This window comes from Staurois parvus, unplaced genomic scaffold, assembly GCF_062004578.1.
Source record: "Staurois parvus isolate SC_StPar_1 unplaced genomic scaffold, SC_StPar_1.0 ptg000634l, whole genome shotgun sequence".
Classification (NCBI taxonomy): Eukaryota; Metazoa; Chordata; class Amphibia; order Anura; family Ranidae; genus Staurois; species Staurois parvus.
The window spans coordinates 10,265,695-10,287,286 of record NW_028318430.1 but is presented as its reverse complement, the minus strand read 5'-3'; the positions used below and the strand labels follow the sequence as shown (position 1 = coordinate 10,287,286).

Here is a 21,592-nt window from a genome sequence, read left to right as displayed (position 1 = left end):
TGTGTCCGCAGTCTCTGGTCATCTACTGTACTGTGTCCGCAGTCTCTGGTCATTCCCTGTACTATGTCCGCAGTCTCTGGTCATCTCCTGTACTGTGTCTGCAGTCTCTGGTCATCTCCTGTACTGTGTCTGCAGTCTCTGGTCATCTCCTGTACTACGTCTGCAGTCCATTGGTTCAGAATATTTTTTTCTTGCTTTCTGCCTCTAAAACCTAGGTGCGTCTTATGGAGCGAAAAATACGGTAAGTAACTTAAGAGGATGTTAACATATCAAATGCTGGAAATATATACATACTGTATATGCACGCACAAACACACACACATACTGTGGCGTATTTACACAGTGTGTAAATTTACCTTCTTGTGACATTCTGCACTTACTTGTGACTGGAGTTTCCTATGCAGCTCTGAGAACAGAGCACCATCGGCTTCTCTTCTCTGACGCACAACTGTAGAAAAGAAAAGAGATTACAGCACTTTACAAATATAAAAACCTTGGGTAAATCACTTTTATATTAAAATCACAGTTGAATGCAAATGCTTTACAATTGTCCGTTGAGCATTCTTTACAGAACATAAAAACCTTGGGTAAATCACTTTTATATTACAATCACAGTTGAATGCAACTGCTTTACAATTGTCCGTTGAGCACTTTAATTTAATTCAATCCTGCAGATGTAACTAATATGTCAATGGCACTGCCAGCAAGTAAATAGACTCCCAAGTGCTACAGCGGCCTGCAAAGCCCCTTATCAAAACCCATTATCAGCGGATCGTGGGTGTAATGCCAGCCTACTGCAGACTCTTCCTCCAGCTCTCTGTCCATAAGAAAGTATGGGTTTTCAGTTGAAGAGCTAGTGGGAAGTATCAATGGACTAAAGGTGGCAACACATGAATCAAAATTTAACCGGTTCAGTATGGACCGGCCGAATTTCGATCCATATATGGGCACTTTGGTTGTGCAGAAGTGGATCTACCAATCAACTTCTGTACAACCATCCTGATGGATTTTTTCTGCTTGAACAGCACTGCAGGCTATAGACTGCAGCACTGATCAGCTTATTCCGACGCGGGGAAGTTTCCCTGTTGACAGAATACAATAGCTCAGCGGAACCTTGATTGTGTGGAAGGGGAAATAAGGTCATTTTTTTTTTTTTTAATCAACCCTCTGGTAGAATGAAAAAAAAAAACTGAATATATGGGCTGCCTAAAAGTGTGGTGATTACCGCATTGCTGCTCCACTGACAACTACAAGTCCATCTGCTGCAGTGGTAAAAGGGACTTGTAGTTAATTAATTTACCGATCTCTGTAGACCAGCAAAGCCCCATCGATTTCAAAAGTGGCAGCTGCTGAGGGGGAGAAGAACCCCCACATGCTATCACTGGGGATGGGGGTTTTGAGCATGGGGAGATGCCCATTTGCACCATGTTACACCCTAAATACGGGTGTAGCGTGTAACATGGTGTTACTTTAAAAAAAAAACATTTGGGGTCTAATGTTTTCTTAAAAGTGGACCTCTGCGCAGACTATGCTCAATCAGCTTTGGGTTTCTGAGTTTATTCGTCAAAGGAGAAATGAGCAAATAGATTTTCACTGATGCTTCATTGCTCTTCATCCTATCGCACGCCATGGAGGTCCCAGGCACCAAGGCAAGACAAGTGATCTTGAGACACATGGCAGAGGTGGGGTCGGGGAGTACATGCCAATCAGCAGGCTGTAGTTTGGAGACCGCTGGTTTAAAGTATTACTCATCTACTGTACCACCAAAAGATACTTATATTGTCAATAAGACAAACGCAACTGTGCTGCTCCAAGAACAATTGCATACCAGCTGAACAGTACCTATAAAAAAATACTTATTTTTTCCCCTTAAAGAAAAGTACTTTTAGTGAGCGCATGTTATGAGTTATTTTAACATTTACATCAGTCGGCTCATAGACTTAAAATGTGAAAATCAGCAATAAAGTAGAACTATTGTGTATCATTATAATCCTGGAAGCAGTGTTTAGAACACAAACGTACACATGCCATGCAATTACAAGCAGTCACAAAGTTAATAATAGCATTTACATTAAACGCATCACTTTTACACACACACTAGAACTGGGTTTCCCAACCATTTTCCAGTCATGGAGCCCTTGCAAAGTATTTTCAGTCTTGAGGCACCCCAGTCTCAAATTGCGTGAGTTACCAACACATAGACAAATGCACTGCTCTTTAGCCGACACACAGGGGTGCCATTAATTATTAATAGTACGCCCACACATTGGCGAACATGGTGCATTTTCGGTGCAGAGTGATTTAAAAAAAAAAAAGGGGGGGGGGGTCAGGGACATCTTTCCCTGCGTTACTGTAAGTAGGGCAGCCCATTAGAATAAATGGGCTGCCCTACACGTAGCACACAGCTGCATAGTTGTGAACAGAGGGCTTGTTCACATGTGAGGTTGGAGGATAGTAAAACTACATGGGTGAGCTGAGTTTTTACCACCAAAACTGCCCCCCTTTTAGCTGCAGATGCAACACCCAGGGTTGTACACAAGCTGTGACTGCTGCAGAACGTATATCCCCATGGTGAATGGGGCAGTGCTGCAGCACAGTGATGTTGCATTCAGGGGTTAACACAGGCATTGAGGATGCGACATATTGCCTTTTCACTACCTGTCAAATTCAGTCCTTTCCACTATTATGAATGAGCCCTACAAAAGCAGGTCTGATCATACAGAATTACGGATCAAGAATAAACATACATATAACCAAACATACATACAGCCTTTTTAAAAACAGTAGTACTGTTCCTGCACTTGCACTGCTAGGTGCTGCACTGTAGAGTGAAGCAGAACAAGTCAGGGCTCAGGAAGAAGTCTCTGCCTTTAACTGCTTTGCTCTTCTGGGTCCTGACTGAGCTCCTGCTGTGTCAATGTAGAGTTCAGCAAAGCAATGGCTTTCTCAACCAGTATGCTTTGCACCCTGACGACCTCAGATGGCACACAAGTTGAGAAAGGCTGCACTAGAGGTCTGACAGCAGCTGTCTGTTAAACTGCCTAACCTCACACACCACACATTCAGAGGATGCAAGACATTTGGCCTGTTTCACTAAAGCAGGGGTGTCAAACTGGTGGCCCTCCAGCTGTTGCAAAACTACAAATCCCATCATGCCTCTATCTTTGGGAGTCATGCTTGTAACTGTCAATCTTGCAATGCCTCATGGGACTTGTAGTTTGGCAACAGTTGGAGGGCCGCCAGTTTGACACCTGTGCAATAAAGGTTCCACTCAGTTTGCATGTTCCATTTTGGCCTTTTTCTGCATGCTAAATTAGTTTTCAGTTGAACCCAATTCATTACACTTTTATCAATTTGATTAAATCAAAATCAAGGTTTTTATGTTCAGGCAAAAATAATCAATGAGTTTCAGGTGTTTAAGTGGGTGTTTGGGTACAGTTTGGCTGCTAAAAGTAGGTAATATTTAGCTGCAGACAAGCAAGATGGAAAGACTCCTTGAAAAAGTGTAGCTTGCCCAAATATGTATAGGTAGTGTTATATTTGATGCAGTCTTAGCTGAACGTACAAAGAAGAAAAGACATAGGTCTTTTAGGTGAGCAAAATGTAAAACTTTTTTAACTTTAATAATAAAAAAAATGAAAATTGTAAAATTCTGTAAGATCCTTTGGTTCATTGGTGTTCCATCTTTTGCCTTTTATGTTTCTGTTCTTCATTTGGTAGGTAATGCAATATACCCCTGCTTATCGTGGCTGCTGACGGCAGTCTTTTATAGCTATATTAAAGGCCAGCCACCCTCTAGGAGTGCTCTACTTTTTGTTATGATTTCACTTTGCAAGTTTTCTGATGTTTCAGCACACAGAAATGAACACACTGCCAGTATGTGTGTAAGCTATTTTATCAGAGGAATAAACACAACATAGGGTTTATGTCCAAAAGCATTCCAGTCAAGCACTGCATTTTCCATCTTAAAGTGGTAGTAAATTGATTTTTTTTTTAAATCGCTGACAGACAGGACAGATATGACAGAAGGGACTCTGTCGGTATCTTCTGTCATAAAAGTTCCCTTCTGCCTGTCAGTCGTAATGTGCAGTGAGCCACAGATGCACAGCTCAGTGCAGATTTATTGCCCCTGATCTGTGCCGGGATGATGCGACTCACATGCACATACGCAGGAGTCATAAACAAGGTAAAAGCGAGTGCTATAGGTCAAAAGAGCAGCCAATGCACCAAAGGATACCAAACAACCTTTCAGAACATAAATATATAAAGGGTGTGGCGCTCAAGCAATCATCAATACAATAAAATAAAAACTATATAAAATCCATAAAGTGACTTCAGTGATATCATACATTCCAACACTGTAGAAGTGACTCCTGGTGACCAATAATGATGAAAATAGATAGTGCGAGTATAAGAGATCGAATTATCTCCAGCAATAGGTGCTCCATTCAAACCAGATGGTGAGGTGACCAGTATATATGATAAGGCTGTGCACTCACCAGATGCACAGTTAATCTGCGCATGTAGAGACAATGCTCCTGTAGGGGACGCTCCAGGCTCCCATAATAGATTTGGTCTGGTCAGGTATTCCTCTCACTGCTCTCCTCAGCTGGCAATGTGGCCTCACTTCCTCCTCATTAAGGCTTTGTGGGTTGTTGATGACTCACAAAGAGCCCAGAAAAAGAGGAGGCCAATAGTGTGATACTGTTTAAGCATATGCACTTTTATTCCATACAAAGGCAGTGGTACAGGGAACAAAAAAAACACAATTGCACTGACCGTGTGACCAAAATGGCCGCCGGGACCCACACGGTGCCAGCGGCGTATTGTCACAACGCTGTTGCTCCTCCCTTCACCGTGTCACAAGTCACTTTATGGATTTTATATAGTTTTTATTTTATTGTATTGATTATTGCTTGAGCGCCGCACCCTTTATACATACGCAGGAGTGACGTAATTGTGACCTGGCCATTCAAGCAGTCGAAAGCCCAGGACACGGGAGGAAGACCAGGCAAAGATGGAAGTGCCAGGGATCTATAACACCACAGCGCTGGAGGGTTTCTTTGGCAGGTAAGCCTGCCACAATATGCCAATATGCCATGCATACTAGCACATTATGGCAAAACCCACCTGAGTCAAACGCAAAGCAGGTCAAATGCAGCCTCTGAACTGCCATGTGTACTGCTCAACTGACGTCAGTAAGATTTTGCTGACCAACCTTCTTTTGGAAACCTTTACATTTAACAGTATGGGGAATTGGGGCCAGCATGTGAGGTCAGGTAGCTGAAAACTCAGCACCTTGTAGGTTTCATGTGACTTTTTACACTCCGATTGCCTCAGCGATGGCCATTCCCATATTTCTGCGCTGAGTTCTAAGTGAAACAAGCATTCATTTTCTGTTAGAAATACTTACATTCTTTTTTAATTTTTTCAGCAACGAGAAACTCATCCCTTTCAACAGTTGGGGCAAAATTACTGCCGATCACGCGAACTGCATATTGGAACTGCTGGGCTACATCCGCTGGGAAAGCAATACAAGAGGACAAACATGTCAATACTTTGAACAACAAACCATTTTAAAGAAACTAAAAGTATCACTTCTACGTTTTATATGCATACTTTTCTTGTGATAAGGCCTTCCTGCAGTCCTTATATAGCAGCTGTAAAATGGTGTAAAAATCCACTTTCCTTTATCTCCCCTTGGCTAGATTTTATTTTATTTTTTTTTTTTAGAAAAAAGGGATTACGTCTGTGCTCAGACAGACTGCTTAAAGTGGTTGAAAAGGATATTTGTTTTTATTAAAATAATAAATATGGTATAACATACCTGCTCTGTGCAATTGTTTTGAACAAAGCAGCCCCAAACCATCTCTTCTGGGGTCCCCCACTGGCACTCTCCGCTCCTCTTCTTCTGTGTGTCTTAAGTTGCTTGCTATTGGGGCATATCCTGCTGGCTCACTCCCGAGATGAGCTGTGTGTGTCCATAGACAAACACGCAGCGCAGCACGGCTCCACCCTCTGCTCCCTCCTCACAGAATTTGATTGACAGCAGCAGGAGCCAATGGCTACCATTGCTGCCTCTGTGGCCTGTGAGATTAAGAACACAGATCAGCAGAAGGGCACAGCACTAGATTGAGATAAGGAGGTGAGGGGGCAACACAACCACGGTTACATTTTTAACCTTAATGCAGGGAATGCATTAAGGTAAATGTCTTGGCTTTAGAACCACTTTAAGAACCAACTTTACCTTCAAAGGTCAGATTTCACTAATGAGTTTTCACAGCTGCTATCCTGGGATTGCTGGAAAGCTGTGACATGTGGCATGAAGCAAAAAAAGAGCATATAACAGTCTCTGTGCATGTGTGACATCTAGATTTTCTAGTGCAGAAAAGTAAAAAAAAAAGGCTGATTTTAGAGCTTTCCATGTGCAGACGTGCCCGCAACACATGAGCGGAGAACAACAAAATCTGACTTTTGTCTTTGCAGGATCTAGTCAGGACTACTGATTGTAATGGCTCAAAAAAATAGATTTTTGGGTTCTGATAGAACACACACTAGTTTGTTTGTTTTTTAACAGCCATTTATACAGCCCCGGCAATTAGCACAGCCTTACATAATGTACAGTTGCAAAAAAAAGTATGTGAACCCCTTGGGATTACGTGGAGTTTTGCATGAATTGGGCATAAAATGTGCTCTGAACGTCATCTAAGTCACAACAATAGAAGAACACAGTCTGCTGAACATAATACTACACAAACATTAGATGTTGCCATGATTTAATTGCACTAACATGTAAACATTCACAGTACAGGGAGGAAAAAGTATGTGAACCTTTGGACTTAATAACTGGTTGACCCTCCTTTGGCAGCAATAACCTCAACCAAATCCCAAGGGGTTCACATACTTTTTCTTGCAGCTGTACATTTTCATCAGTCCCTGCCCTCCCATGCATACACATAAAGGAGCCAATTAAACAGCAAGTTTTTGGAGTGAGGGAGGAAACCCAGGCAAGCACAGCAAAGACCTTGTAAACTCCATGCAGATAGGTTCCTGCCCAGGATTTGAGGACCCCCAGCACTGCAGGGAAGAAGTGTGAACCACTAAAACACTGCACTGCCCACTATTTTGGTTGCATTTCCCTTACTACAGCTGAAAACATTGTAGGAAACCCAGATCATTCTTCATTATGATAATGTTTACAGTACACATATATGTTACACATTCCTGCATTATTCATTAACTGTGTACCACTTTGCCAAACCAAAACAATTAAACCTGGATGGCAAATACAGTGAATGAAACTTAATAAAAAGAAATGCCTACAACAGACCAGACAAATAAATGTAATACATTGTTTATGCAACTCACAAATTAGGTCTTTAGTGTCCATTCACAGTAAGGCCAGGGAATTACTGATAGGAATATCTTGCAAATTCGCTGGACTCTGACTGTGTTGATGGGGGAATCCCTCCCGCAGAGCCATTGTGCTCTCCTGGCAAGGTGGGGCCTTCCCCACCATGGAAACACAGTGATAACAGCAGCTAGGAATAATCACATGTAAAATCTGGCAGACTGGTTGTACCGGAGCTGATCGATCAATCAACTTGGATACATTCAGCCAGCCCATACATGCTTCAAATCTCGGCTGGTTCAGCAGGAAAAAAAAAGCATCAAAACAGAACACCTGTTCATTTTTTATGGATTTTCAATGCATTTCAGGCCTGGTTCACAACAATGCAGTTTGCGTTTAGTCTGTTTTTCAGTGCTTTTTGCATGCTTGTTGACAACACTTTTTTATGCGTTTTGCGATTTCTGACATTTTTTTGACCAACTTGTTGCTAGGCGGATTAAAAACACAAAACGCATAAAGTAACACGTGGTTTTGATACGTTTTTAATGCATTTCAGGCCTGGTTCACACCAATGCAGTTAGTGTTTTGTCCGTTTTGCAGAGCTTTTTGCACACGTTTGACGGAATTTTTGATGCATTTTGCTTTGTTTTAATGTTCTTATTTTTTTGGCCAATTTGTTGCTTGGCAGATTAATGCAAAATACATTAAAAACACAACACGTGTGCATTTTGATGCATTTTCAAGTCCTGGTTCACACCAGTGCAGTTTGCATTTTGTCCTGTTTTGCAGTGCTTTTGCATGCGCATTATCAATGCCTTTTTTTTTTGGCCAACTTGTTACTGGGCATATTATAAACACAAAATGCATCAAAAATGCTGCAAATGCATAAAAACAAGTCAGAGATGCACTGCATGCATTTTCTGGAGAGTCTCCATTGAAGTGTATTGAACCAAAAACGCAACATTCTGCTGTTAAACAAAGTCCCTGACCCTTTCAAAAAACGCAGCAGATCAAAAAAGCATAGATGTGAACGTGTCCCGTAGTAACCATGTTAAATGGACTGTAGTGCACTTCTGCAAAAAGCTCTAAAAAACACATTGGTGTGAACTGAGCCTCAATGGGGAGGTGCAGTTTTTTTCGTTTTGTTTTTTTACACACGCAAAAGCACTGCAAAAACTGCTCAGTTTGAAAGCACTGGACCCCATGAAAATTGTGAACCTTTGGGTGTGAGATGCACACATTTTTCAAAAAACTGTGCTTGGAGCGACCTAATACCAGGCCTAAACACTGTGAACTGGGGGGGGCAGGGCAAAGCAAATATTGACTTTGTGAAAGATGCTATATACATACGATTCAGCGGCTAGTAGTGCACTTCAGAGATCAATGGCACTGCCAAGGTAGGATGTGGCATTTTATGTGCCTGCTTAAAAAGTATTTAAACCCAACATTTCATCTTCCTGATATGTGCCTGCTGTACCATGTACTTATATGAATAATTATCCTGTGTTCTTTGTATTTCTTCCTTTGTATGAAATCCCTGGTGTTCCTGCCAGTCCCTCTGCTTTCCTATTAAACACTGGCCACACTAGGCATGACAGCACAGTGTGGTCAGTTCTCTAGCTCTCTACTCTACACACACACACATTCATGGGGAAGTTCGGTATCTGCTGTTTCACCTACCCCAGTTCTGTTGTCTGCATAAGGAGATTAGAGGGTATGAATTCATTTATAAGTCCTCATACACACATTTTAATAACGCTGGTAACATTAGCTGTGTAAAGTCATGTTAAAAATGTGAGTTTTTCAGCTTATTTGTTTAGCGGCGTTTTCACGTGTTTGCGTTTTTTTTTACCCTCAAAAAATTGGGGTTTTTTGGGGGGGGGTAAAAAAGGCCAAAAATGGCAGTTTGCGGCATTTTTCCAAGGTTCGACGCATTTTTACAGCTAAAAAACGTTTGTTTTTTTTTCCTGCCAAAAAATATCCCAGCCAAAAAATGATGATTACAGTCTATGTGTACATGAACACATAGGATAACATGCTGGAGAGTTTACTGGCTGTAGAACAAAACATCAAAAACAGCAGTGTGCATGAGGACTAAAAAAAAGGGGGAAAAAAAGGAATTTATAATGTGTTTTCTATCTATACACAAATGCCTTTCATTTATATTTTAAACTGAATGGGTTATTTTACAAGGTGAGGGCTAACATATACTTTAAAGCAGAGCTCCACCCACAAGGGGAAGTTCTGCTTTAAGGACTGCTCTTCCGCTCCCCATGAAGGATTGGCACCTTTGGGGGCCAGGGGGGGAGCGGGTACCTGAATTTGACAGGTACCCGCTCCCACTTCCACTCCGATCGCCTAGGTGATGGGAAGAGGAAGGTGTCCTCCCTGTAGTCTTTTGGGACACGTGACAGGTCCCAGACTACAGGACCATTCATAAAGCGCAGAGCTACTCACACATGGGCAGTGGGCACTCAGCTGTGAAGACGCAAGCTGTCACGGCCGGGTGCCCACACTGAAGATGCCGGCCTCCTGGAATACAGGACGGCCGGTGAAACGGGTTGCAGGGGAAACACCACGGGACCGAGGGACAGGTAAGTGGCTGTTTTTTAAAAGTCAGCAGCTACAGTTTTTGTAGCTGCTGACTTTTATTTTTTGGCAGCGTGAGTGGAACTCCGCTTTAACATGGTTAGCTACTTTTCTGGTTAAAAAGATGTTACAGGGTTGCCTGGACCGATGAGCCCAACATCTACAACATCATGTTCAGTGTACTTGTCGGTTCTTCTATAGTGTGCAATATAAAGTGCTGGACCATAAAACAACTTTCACATTGATGATAAACAGGGCATTATGGAGAGGTTACTATTTAGAATTGTAACATACCAGTGCACATTTTGGTGCTGCATCACCACAACCAAATTTGAAACACTATTCCAATACACACCAAGCCACACTGCTAGTCTAAAACACATTTTATTGAATTTAAGAGTTTACCAAAAAATTATAGCAGCATAGTATGAAAAGGAACATACCCTAAGGCTAGGTTCACATCCGTGAGGGTGGTGCCACTGCGGATCCGCACGATAATCCGCGCAGCCAAACCACCCGCACAGAGGAATGCGGACCCGCGGGAGGGTGCCATTAGTTCTAATGGCACGCCGCCTGCACTGGAAAACACAACCGTACTTGGAACCGAGGGCTGCGGGCTGTTTTCCAAAGAAGTGCAGGGACTTCTTCCCTGCGTGTCACGAGGCACAGGAGTCCATTCCAATGAATGGGCTCTCGTGCCCACGCAAAACACAGCCCGCACGGCCACATATATGTGAACTGGGGGTTAACCATGCCCAGCAAGAACACATTCAGTGATTGTACCTACAGCAGGAATGATGTAATTATCTGGAAATGTATTATATAGCTGTACCTTGTTTTAAGCTTTTGAAGCTATACATATGTACATGCTGTTCGTGGTTAAACAGAACATATGTATTCTCTTTTTTCTCATCATCATGCTCTATATAGTATGTTTGATAGTGGTAGCGTTTAAAACATTTTACATTTAAATCCTTATGGTCAGTCAGCAGTCTTGATGATGGGATTGGTGTAGTGACAAGGCAGAGGGTAGGTACATCATTGGGGTCATCAGGTATGCACCCTCTTTCTTTCACATTTTGTTAATGAGCCCACTAATGACTGGTACACACTATAAGTTTTCTTTTATTCAACTCAGCGGGCTTAATGGAAACAAAAAAAAAAAACCTGACAGAACAGCGATCTGCCCCCAATGCTGCGATAGTCTTGCAAAGGAACTGCCGCCCCCCCCAGAGCACACAGGCCAATGCCCACAGTCATTGGCCAAGAACGTCGATTGGATGCTGGTTTTCCAGCATGCCCATTTGACATAAGCCAGTCGTGAGATCAGCTTCTGTCGGAGAGTGATCTGTACACACGGGCCAAAGGTTGTCCGGTTTCTACTGTACTGGCTGATTTTGGCCAATATTCGGCAGGCATGTACCCACCCTTAGTCTCAACAATGATACCTGGTGTCCCAGGCGCATGCCCCATCTCATCTTGCAGCCTGGAAGTTATCTTTCAATTAATCCAAATATAATTGCTACATCTGAAAAAGTCTTGTTTGTTGTTTGAGGAATCATCCCCTCAATCCCATCATTTTCAGAAGGCTGGTCGTAGATGTAGTGGCCAAACAACTGCATCTCACTTCTACAGGGAAAATCATGATCTTCTAGACATTCTGAACAGCTTCAGTTGTAACTCTCTTATTTCTCTCATAAACTTTATCAACACCATCCTCACCAGGTAAATCACATCTGACTGGAGTGTTGTAGCCAAATAATCTGGCAGAAGAATACATTTTTATTTTCTTTTTTATACGCATGTGGCTTGGTTGTTTATGCAGGAGTAGTGTTTTCTTACTACAAAGGGTTCCCTACACCCCAATGTCACATATATAAAAGCATTTCTAGAGCACCAGATCACACTGGCATCCCAAATTTGATTTACTAGTATGTCTATAAACTGATAATTACAAAAGCTCTGTGCCCTGATAGTTATCCTGCAAGTAGTGCAGTTTCTGAATTACAGGAAAGTCTATGTGAAACTATGTAGCTGACATGCAGAAGTGTTCAGCAATCTACATATGTGCCCTACATGAAATTCCTGTTTACCTGTATCCCAAACACTACATAACATGCCTAGCTTTACTTGGATCACAAACAATACTGGCCATCCCTGGCTAGACCTGGGTCCCAAATATTGCAGGGCATCCCTGGCTAGACCTCTGCATACTAAACACTACAGGACACTCCTGGTTACATCTGCATACTAAACAGGACAGGGTACTACTCCTGATACACATGGACCCTAAACACTACAGGACACTCCTGATACACATGGACCCTAAACACTACAGGACACTCCTGATACACATGGATCCTAATCACTACAGGACACTCCTGATACACATGGATCCTAATCACTACAGGACACTCCTGATACACATGGATCCTAATCACTACAGGACACTCCTGATACACATGGATCCTAATCACTACAGGACACTCCTGATACACATGGACCCTAAATACTACAGGACACTCCTGATACACATGGACCCTAAATACTACAGGACACTCCTGATACACATGGACCCTAAATACTACAGGACACTCCTGATACACATGGACCCTAAATACTACAGGACACTCCTGATACACATGGATCCTAATCACTACAGGACACTCCTGATACACATGGACCCTAAACACTACAGGACACTCCTGATACACATGGACCCTAAATACTACAGGACACTCCTGATACACATGGATCCTAATCACTACAGGACACTCCTGATACACATGGACCCTAAACACTACAGGACACTCCTGATACACATGGACCCTAAATACTACAGGACACTCCTGATACACATGGATCCTAATCACTACAGGACACTCCTGATACACATGGACCCTAAACACTACAGGACACTCCTGATACACATGGATCCTAATCACTACAGGACACTCCTGATACACATGGATCCTAATCACTACAGGACACTCCTGATACACATGGACCCTAATCACTACAGGACACTCCTGATACACATGGATCCTAATCACTACAGGACACTCCTGATACACATGGACCCTAATCACTACAGGACACTCCTGATACACATGGACCCTAATCACTACAGGACACTCCTGATACACATGGATCCTAATCACTACAGGACACTCCTGATACACATGGATCCTAAATACTACAGGACACTCCTGATACACATGGATCCTAATCACTACAGGACACTCCTGATACACATGGACCCTAATCACTACAGGACACTCCTGATACACATGGATCCTAATCACTACAGGACACTCCTGATACACATGGATCCTAAATACTACAGGACACTCCTGATACACATGGATCCTAATCACTACAGGACACTCCTGATACACATGGACCCTAATCACTACAGGACACTCCTGATACACATGGACCCTAATCACTACAGGACACTCCTGATACACATGGACCCTAAATACTACAGGACACTCCTGATACACATGGATCCTAAATACTACAGGACACTCCTGATACACATGGATCCTAATCACTACAGGACACTCCTGATACACATGGATCCTAATCACTACAGGACACTCCTGATACACATGGATCCTAAATACTACAGGACACTCCTGATACACATGGATCCTAATCACTACAGGACACTCCTGATACACATGGATCCTAAATACTACAGGACACTCCTGATACACATGGATCCTAATCACTACAGGACACTCCTGATACACATGGATCCTAATCACTACAGGACACTCCTGATACACATGGACCCTAAACACTACAGGACACTCCTGATACACATGGACCCTAAATACTACAGGACACTCCTGATACACATGGATCCTAATCACTACAGGACACTCCTGATACACATGGACCCTAAACACTACAGGACACTCCTGATACACATGGATCCTAATCACTACAGGACACTCCTGATACACATGGATCCTAATCACTACAGGACACTCCTGATACACATGGACCCTAAATACTACAGGACACTCCTGATACACATGGACCCTAATCACTACAGGACACTCCTGATACACATGGATCCTAATCACTACAGGACACTCCTGATACACATGGACCCTAATCACTACAGGACACTCCTGATACACATGGACCCTAATCACTACAGGACACTCCTGATACACATGGATCCTAATCACTACAGGACACTCCTGATACACATGGATCCTAAATACTACAGGACACTCCTGATACACATGGATCCTAATCACTACAGGACACTCCTGATACACATGGACCCTAATCACTACAGGACACTCCTGATACACATGGATCCTAATCACTACAGGACACTCCTGATACACATGGATCCTAAATACTACAGGACACTCCTGATACACATGGATCCTAATCACTACAGGACACTCCTGATACACATGGACCCTAATCACTACAGGACACTCCTGATACACATGGACCCTAATCACTACAGGACACTCCTGATACACATGGACCCTAAATACTACAGGACACTCCTGATACACATGGATCCTAAATACTACAGGACACTCCTGATACACATGGATCCTAATCACTACAGGACACTCCTGATACACATGGATCCTAATCACTACAGGACACTCCTGATACACATGGATCCTAAATACTACAGGACACTCCTGATACACATGGATCCTAATCACTACAGGACACTCCTGATACACATGGATCCTAAATACTACAGGACACTCCTGATACACATGGACCCTAATCACTACAGGACACTCCTGATACACATGGATCCTAATCACTACAGGACACTCCTGATACACATGGACCCTAATCACTACAGGACACTCCTGATACACATGGACCCTAATCACTACAGGACACTCCTGATACACATGGATCCTAATCACTACAGGACACTCCTGATACACATGGATCCTAAATACTACAGGACACTCCTGATACACATGGATCCTAATCACTACAGGACACTCCTGATACACATGGACCCTAATCACTACAGGACACTCCTGATACACATGGATCCTAATCACTACAGGACACTCCTGATACACATGGATCCTAAATACTACAGGACACTCCTGATACACATGGATCCTAATCACTACAGGACACTCCTGATACACATGGACCCTAATCACTACAGGACACTCCTGATACACATGGATCCTAATCACTACAGGACACTCCTGATACACATGGACCCTAATCACTACAGGACACTCCTGATACACATGGATCCTAATCACTACAGGACACTCCTGATACACATGGACCCTAATCACTACAGGACACTCCTGATACACATGGATCCTAAATACTACAGGACACTCCTGATACAGATGGATCCTAATCACTACAGGACAATCCTGATACACATGGATCCTAATCACTACAGGACACTCCTGATACACATGGATCCTAAATACTACAGGACACTCCTGATACACATGGACCCTAATCACTACAGGACACTCCTGATACAGATGGATCCTAATCACTACAGGACACTCCTGATACACATGGATCCTAATCACTACAGGACACTCCTGATACAGATGGATCCTAATCACTACAGGACACTCCTGATACAGATGGATCCTAATCACTACAGGACACTCCTGGTTACATCTGCATACTAAACACTACAGGGTACTCCTAACTACATATGGATCCTAAACACCATGGAACATCCCTTGCTAGACCTAGATCCCATACACTACAGAACATCCCTTGCTACACCTGGATATTAAATACTATGGGAAATCCCTGGCTACACCTGGATCCCAAACATTATGGTATATCCCCAGATAGCTCTAGATCCCAAACATTACGGGGCATCCCCGGATAGCTCTAGATTCCAAACATTACGGGGCATCCCCGGATAGCTCTAGATCCCAAACATTACAGGGCATCCCCGGATAGCTCTAGATCCCAAACATTACGGGGCATCCCCGGATAGCTCTAGATCCCAAACATTACGGGGCATCCCCGGATAGCTCTAGATCCCAAACATTACGGGGCATCCCCGGATAGCTCTAGATCCCAAACATTACGGGGCATCCCCGGATAGCTCTAGATCCCAAACATTAAGCAACATCCCCGGATAGCTCTAGATCCCAAACATTATGGTATATCCCCGGATACCTCTAGATCCCAAACACTATGGGGCATCCCCGGATAGCTCTAGATCCCAAACATTACGGGCATCCCCGGATAGCTCTAGATTCCAAACATTACGGGGCATCCCCGGATAGCTCTAGATCCCAAACATTACAGGGCATCCCCGGATAGCTCTAGATCCCAAACATTAAGCAACATCCCCGGATAGCTCTAGATCCCAAACATTATGGTATATCCCCGGATAGCTCTAGATCCCAAACACTATGGGGCATCCCCGGATAGCTCTAGATCCCAAACATTACGGGGCATCCCCGGATAGCTCTAGATCCCAAACATTACGGGGAATCCCCGGATAGCTCTAGATCCCAAACATTACGGGGCATCCCCGGATAGCTCTAGATCCCAAACATTACGGGGCATCCCCAGATAGCTCTAGATCCCAAACATTAAGCAACATCCCCGGATAGCTCTAGATCCCAAACATTATGGTATATCCCCGGATAGCTCTAGATCCCAAACATCACGGGACATCCCCGGATAGCTCTAGATCCCAAACATTACGGGGCATCCCCGGATAGCTCTAGATCCCAAACATTACGGGGCATCCCCGGATAGCTCTAGATCCCAAACATTACGGGGAATCCCCGGATAGCTCTAGATCCCAAACATTACGGGGAATCCCCGGATAGCTCTAGATCCCAAACATTACGGGGAATCCCCGGATAGCTCTAGATCCCAAACATTACGGGGAATCCCCGGATAGCTCTAGATCCCAAACATTACGGGGCATCCCCGGATAGCTCTAGATCCCAAACATTACGGGGCATCCCCAGATAGCTCTAGGTCCCAAACATTAAGCAACATCCCCGGATAGCTCTAGATCCCAAACATTATGGTATATCCCCGGATAGCTCTAGATCCCAAACATTATGGTATATCCCCGGATAGCTCTAGATCCCAAACATCACGGGACATCCCCGGATAGCTCTAGATCCCAAACATTACAGGACATCCCCGGATAGCTCTAGATCCCAAACATTACAGGACATCCCTGGATACCTCTAGATCCCAAACATTACGGGACATCCCTGGATAGCTCTAAACATCTAAAAAAAAAAACAGATCAGTTCTGGAAAAGCATTTTTTAGACGGATGAAACTAAGATTAATCTATACCAGAACGACGAGAAGAAAAAAGTGTGGAGAAGGCTTGGAACAGCTCATGATCCAAAGCACACAATGTCATCTGTAAAACATGGTGGAGACAGTGTGATGGCATGGGCGTGCATGGCTTCCAGTGGCACTGGGTCATTGGTGTTTATTGATGATGCGACAGAAGCAGCTGGAAGAATTCTGTAGTGTTTAGAAATACTGTCAGCCCAGATTCAGCCAAATGCAGCATCTAGCATCTTGGACGTCGCTTCACAATACAGATGGACAATGATCCAAAACACATTGCAAAGGCAACCCAGGAGCTTTTGAAGGAAAAGAAGTGGAATATTCTGCAATGGCCGAGTCAGTCACCTGATATCAACCCAATTGAGCATGCATTTCACTTGCTGAAGGCAAAACTAAAGGCAGAAAGACCCACAAACAAAGAACAACTGAAGACAGCTGCAGTTAGAGCCTGGCAAAGCATCAGAAAGGAGGAAACCCAGTCTTTGGTAGTGACCATGGGCTCCAGACTTCAGGCAGTCATTGCCAGTAAAGGATTCTCAACAAAATATTAAAAATGAACATTTTATTTATGATTATATTCATTCGTCCAATTACATTTGAGCCCCTGAAAATGGAGGGACTGTGTATAAAATGGTTGCAGTACCTAAAATTTGTACTTGATATCTATGTTCAATCCTCTGAATTAATGCTGAAAGTCTGCACTTCAAATTCATTTTTGTTTTGTTTTAATTTATTCTGGTGGCATAAAGAGCCAAAAGTATGAAAATTGTGCCTGTGTCCAAATACATATGGACAAAACTGTATATCTGGATCCCAAATATTAAGGGATATCCCCAGATAGATCTAGGTCTCAAACAATACGGGAAGTCCCCTGGACAGATCTGGATCCCAAAATTACAGGACGTCCCCATATAAATCTAGATCCCGAACATTACAGGACATCCCTGGATAGATCTAGGCCCCAAACATTACAGGACATCCCCTGGATATAGCCGGACCCCAAACATTACAGGACATCCCCTGGATATAGCCGGACCCCAAACATTACAGGACATCCCCTGGATATAGCCGGACCCCAAACATTACAGGACATCCCCTGGATATAGCCGGACCCCAAACATTACAGGACATCCCCTGGATATAGCCGGACCCCAAACATTACAGGACATCCCCTGGATATAGCCGGACCCCAAACATTACAGGACATCCCCTGGATATAGCCGGACCCCAAACATTACAGGACATCCCCTGGATATAGCCGGACCCCAAACATTACAGGACATCCCCTGGATATAGCCGGACCCCAAACATTACAGGACATCCCCTGGATATATCCGGACCCAAACATTACAGGACATCCCCTGGATATATCCGGACCCCAAACATTACAGGACATCCCCTGGATATAGCCGGACCCCAAACATTACAGGACATCCCCTGGATATAGCCGGACCCCAAACATTACAGGACCTCCCCTGGATATATCCGGACCCCAAACATTACAGGACATCCCCTGGATATATCCGGACCCCAAACATTACAGGACCTCCCCTGGATATATCCAGACCCCAAACATTACAGGACATCCCCTGGATATCTCCGGACCCCAAACATTACAGGACATCCCCTGGATATCTCCGGACCCCAAACATTACAGGACATCCCCTGGATATATCCAGACCCCAAACATTACAGGACATCCCCTGGATATATCCGGACCCCAAACATTACAGGACATCCCCTGGATATATCCGGACCCCAAACATTACAGGACCTCCCCTGGATACAGCCGGACCCCAAACATTACAGGACATCCCCTGGATATATCCGGACCCCAAACATTACAGGACATCCCCTGGATATATCCGGACCCCAAACATTACAGGACATCCCTGGATATCTCCGGACCCCAAACATTACAGGACATCCCCTGGATATATCCGGACCCCAAACATTACAGGACATCCCCTGGATATATCCGGACCCCAAACATTACAGGACCTCCCCTGGATATATCCGGACCCCAAACATTACAGGACATCCCCTGGATATCTCCAGACCCCAAACATTACAGGACATCCCCTGGATATATCCGGACCCAAACATTACAGGACATCCCCTGGATATCTCCAGACCCCAAACATTACAGGACATCCCCTGGATATACAGGACATAGATGTGCATCCAGAACACTTTCCACAATGCAGGCCCGGCTATAAAGCCATGTAATCTCCCGGCAATCACAGTCCAGTGCACAGATGAAGTGACATGGCCAGCTATCAGGACTGCAGCACACAGCCCGGGCGGCTGCTACCAGTAGTATGGAGAGAATGAATCGGAGCGGGCCGCATTACCTTCCCCCTTGCCAAGTATACGACAGCACAGGTTCTGCAGCAAGACATTTGGGGACTTCTGCTCCGGTGTCGCCATTCCGGAAGAACACGGTGAACAGCGAACCCCCTACACAGTCTCCTGCACCAACCTCAGCCGTTAACCGTCACTAGGGCGACGCCATTTTAACAACCCGCCGAAAGCTCCTGTCACTTCCCACAATGCTCCGCTCTGGTTTGTTGTGACAGCGGAGGGGGCTGAACTGCATTGTAGGGGGGTGTTGTCAGCGTGGGGTCACCGGCCGGGGATATCCGATCAGCAGCTGTCTGTCTATGTCCTCGATCCTCTTCAGACAAGCTATTAACACTGTAAAGCCCGGTATCACGGGTCTTCTGCGTTTTATTGAGATACTGTTTACCTGTTTAACAGAACAAGACTCCTCAGAGGCTCATCACTAATATTTACTAACAAAATATTTACTAACTAATCACTACTAACTCATCACTAATATTTACTAACACTTTAAAAGGAAAAAACGTGTTTTGCCTGCTGTCAAAATAGCTTTGTTTTTATATGTGTTAGATTGGTTCTTTGTGCTCCCGAATCAGTTTGTCCCAGGATTGCAGCACGTGGGGACTTCAGTGTGGAGAAGAATTCCAGGTATGGATGTTTTATATACAGGTGTAGTGATCCAGCTTGGACCCATGTCACCATGTACAAGGTGTGATTATTTAAAGCTGGGTACACACTATAAGAAGATCAGAAGTGTAGCGCCACTCTAGTTAGCCAGGGGGAGCTAGCTAGTTCTTTTGTAGAGGATGGATAGCAGCCTGGGCGTGAGTCAGCCAGTTCATTTTAGGTCAGGGCTGAGGGCTTTGTAGATCAGCCCTCCTCTAGAGCAGCGTTTTTCAACCACTGTGCCGCGGCACACTAGTGTGCCGTGAGATATTGTCTGGTGTGCCGTGGGAAAAATTCCAATTTCATCTGTAACATGTGGCTTCGGCTCACAAATAGACCAATCATTAGAATCTAATGATTCAGTGGTCGGCAAGCCGCGGCTCGCGAGCCACATGCGGCTCTTTACCCAGTCTAATGCGGCTCTTCTGTGTGCCGGGCGCCTGCTCCCCTCCCTCCTCTCGGTCGGCCGCTCCCCTGCCTCCTCTCGGTTGGCAGCCCCAAAAGTCCGCGCGGACCTTTTAATCCGGCTTGCGGATGTGGCTGTCAGGATGTGTGTAGGCGGGGCAGCGTGCCGAACGTGAGGGGAGGGGAGCTAGGCTCCTCTCACAGTCCGCCCTGAAGACCCGAACGGCGCGGGAAGACAGCGAGAGGAACGCAAAAGGTAAGTGAATTGACACGGGGGACTTGGCTTACTAGAAGGGGGGGGGGGGAATAGTACTGTGGGGGATGAAATACTATATGAGGGATGAATTACTTTATGAGGGATGAAATACTATATGGGGGGATGAAATACTATATGGGGGATGAATTACTATATCAGGGATGAATTACTATATGAGGGATGAAATACTATATGGGGGGATGAAATACTATATGGGGGGATGAAATACTATATGGGGGGATGAATTACTATATGAGGGATGAAATACTATATGGGGGGATGAAATACTATATGAGGGATGAAATACTATATGGGGGATGAATTACTATATGAGGGATGAATTACTGTATGAGGGATGAAATACTATATGGGGGGATGAAATACTATATGAGGGATGAAATACTATATGAGGGGATGAAATACTATATGGGGGGATGAAATACTATATGGGGGATGAAATACTATATGAGGGATGAAATACTATATGAGGGATGAAATACTATATGAGGGATGAATTACTATATGAGGGATGAAATACTATATGGGGGGATGAAATACTATATGGGGGGATGAAATACTATATGGGGGGATGAAATACTATATGAGGGATGAATTACTATGGGGGATGAATTACTATATGGAGGA

General features: G+C 44.2%; 1 protein-coding gene across 2 annotated transcripts in view; it reads right to left on the bottom strand.

Annotated features, from left to right (window-relative positions):
- The window catches only part of TUBGCP3 (tubulin gamma complex component 3), a 156,827-nt gene extending 136,876 nt beyond the window's left edge, over nt 1-19,951 (bottom strand). For both annotated transcript variants that reach the window (XM_089693569.1, XM_089693570.1), the window contains exons 1-3: nt 19,632-19,951; nt 5,414-5,521; nt 381-448 (exon numbers count right to left, since the gene is read on the bottom strand). In XM_089693569.1, coding sequence (XP_089549695.1) covers nt 381-448; nt 5,414-5,521; nt 19,632-19,707 — 252 coding nt within the window. In that variant the 5' untranslated portion in view covers nt 19,708-19,951. The remainder of the gene's footprint in view (nt 1-380; nt 449-5,413; nt 5,522-19,631) is intronic.
- Nucleotides 19,952-21,592: the final 1,641 nt, after the last annotated feature.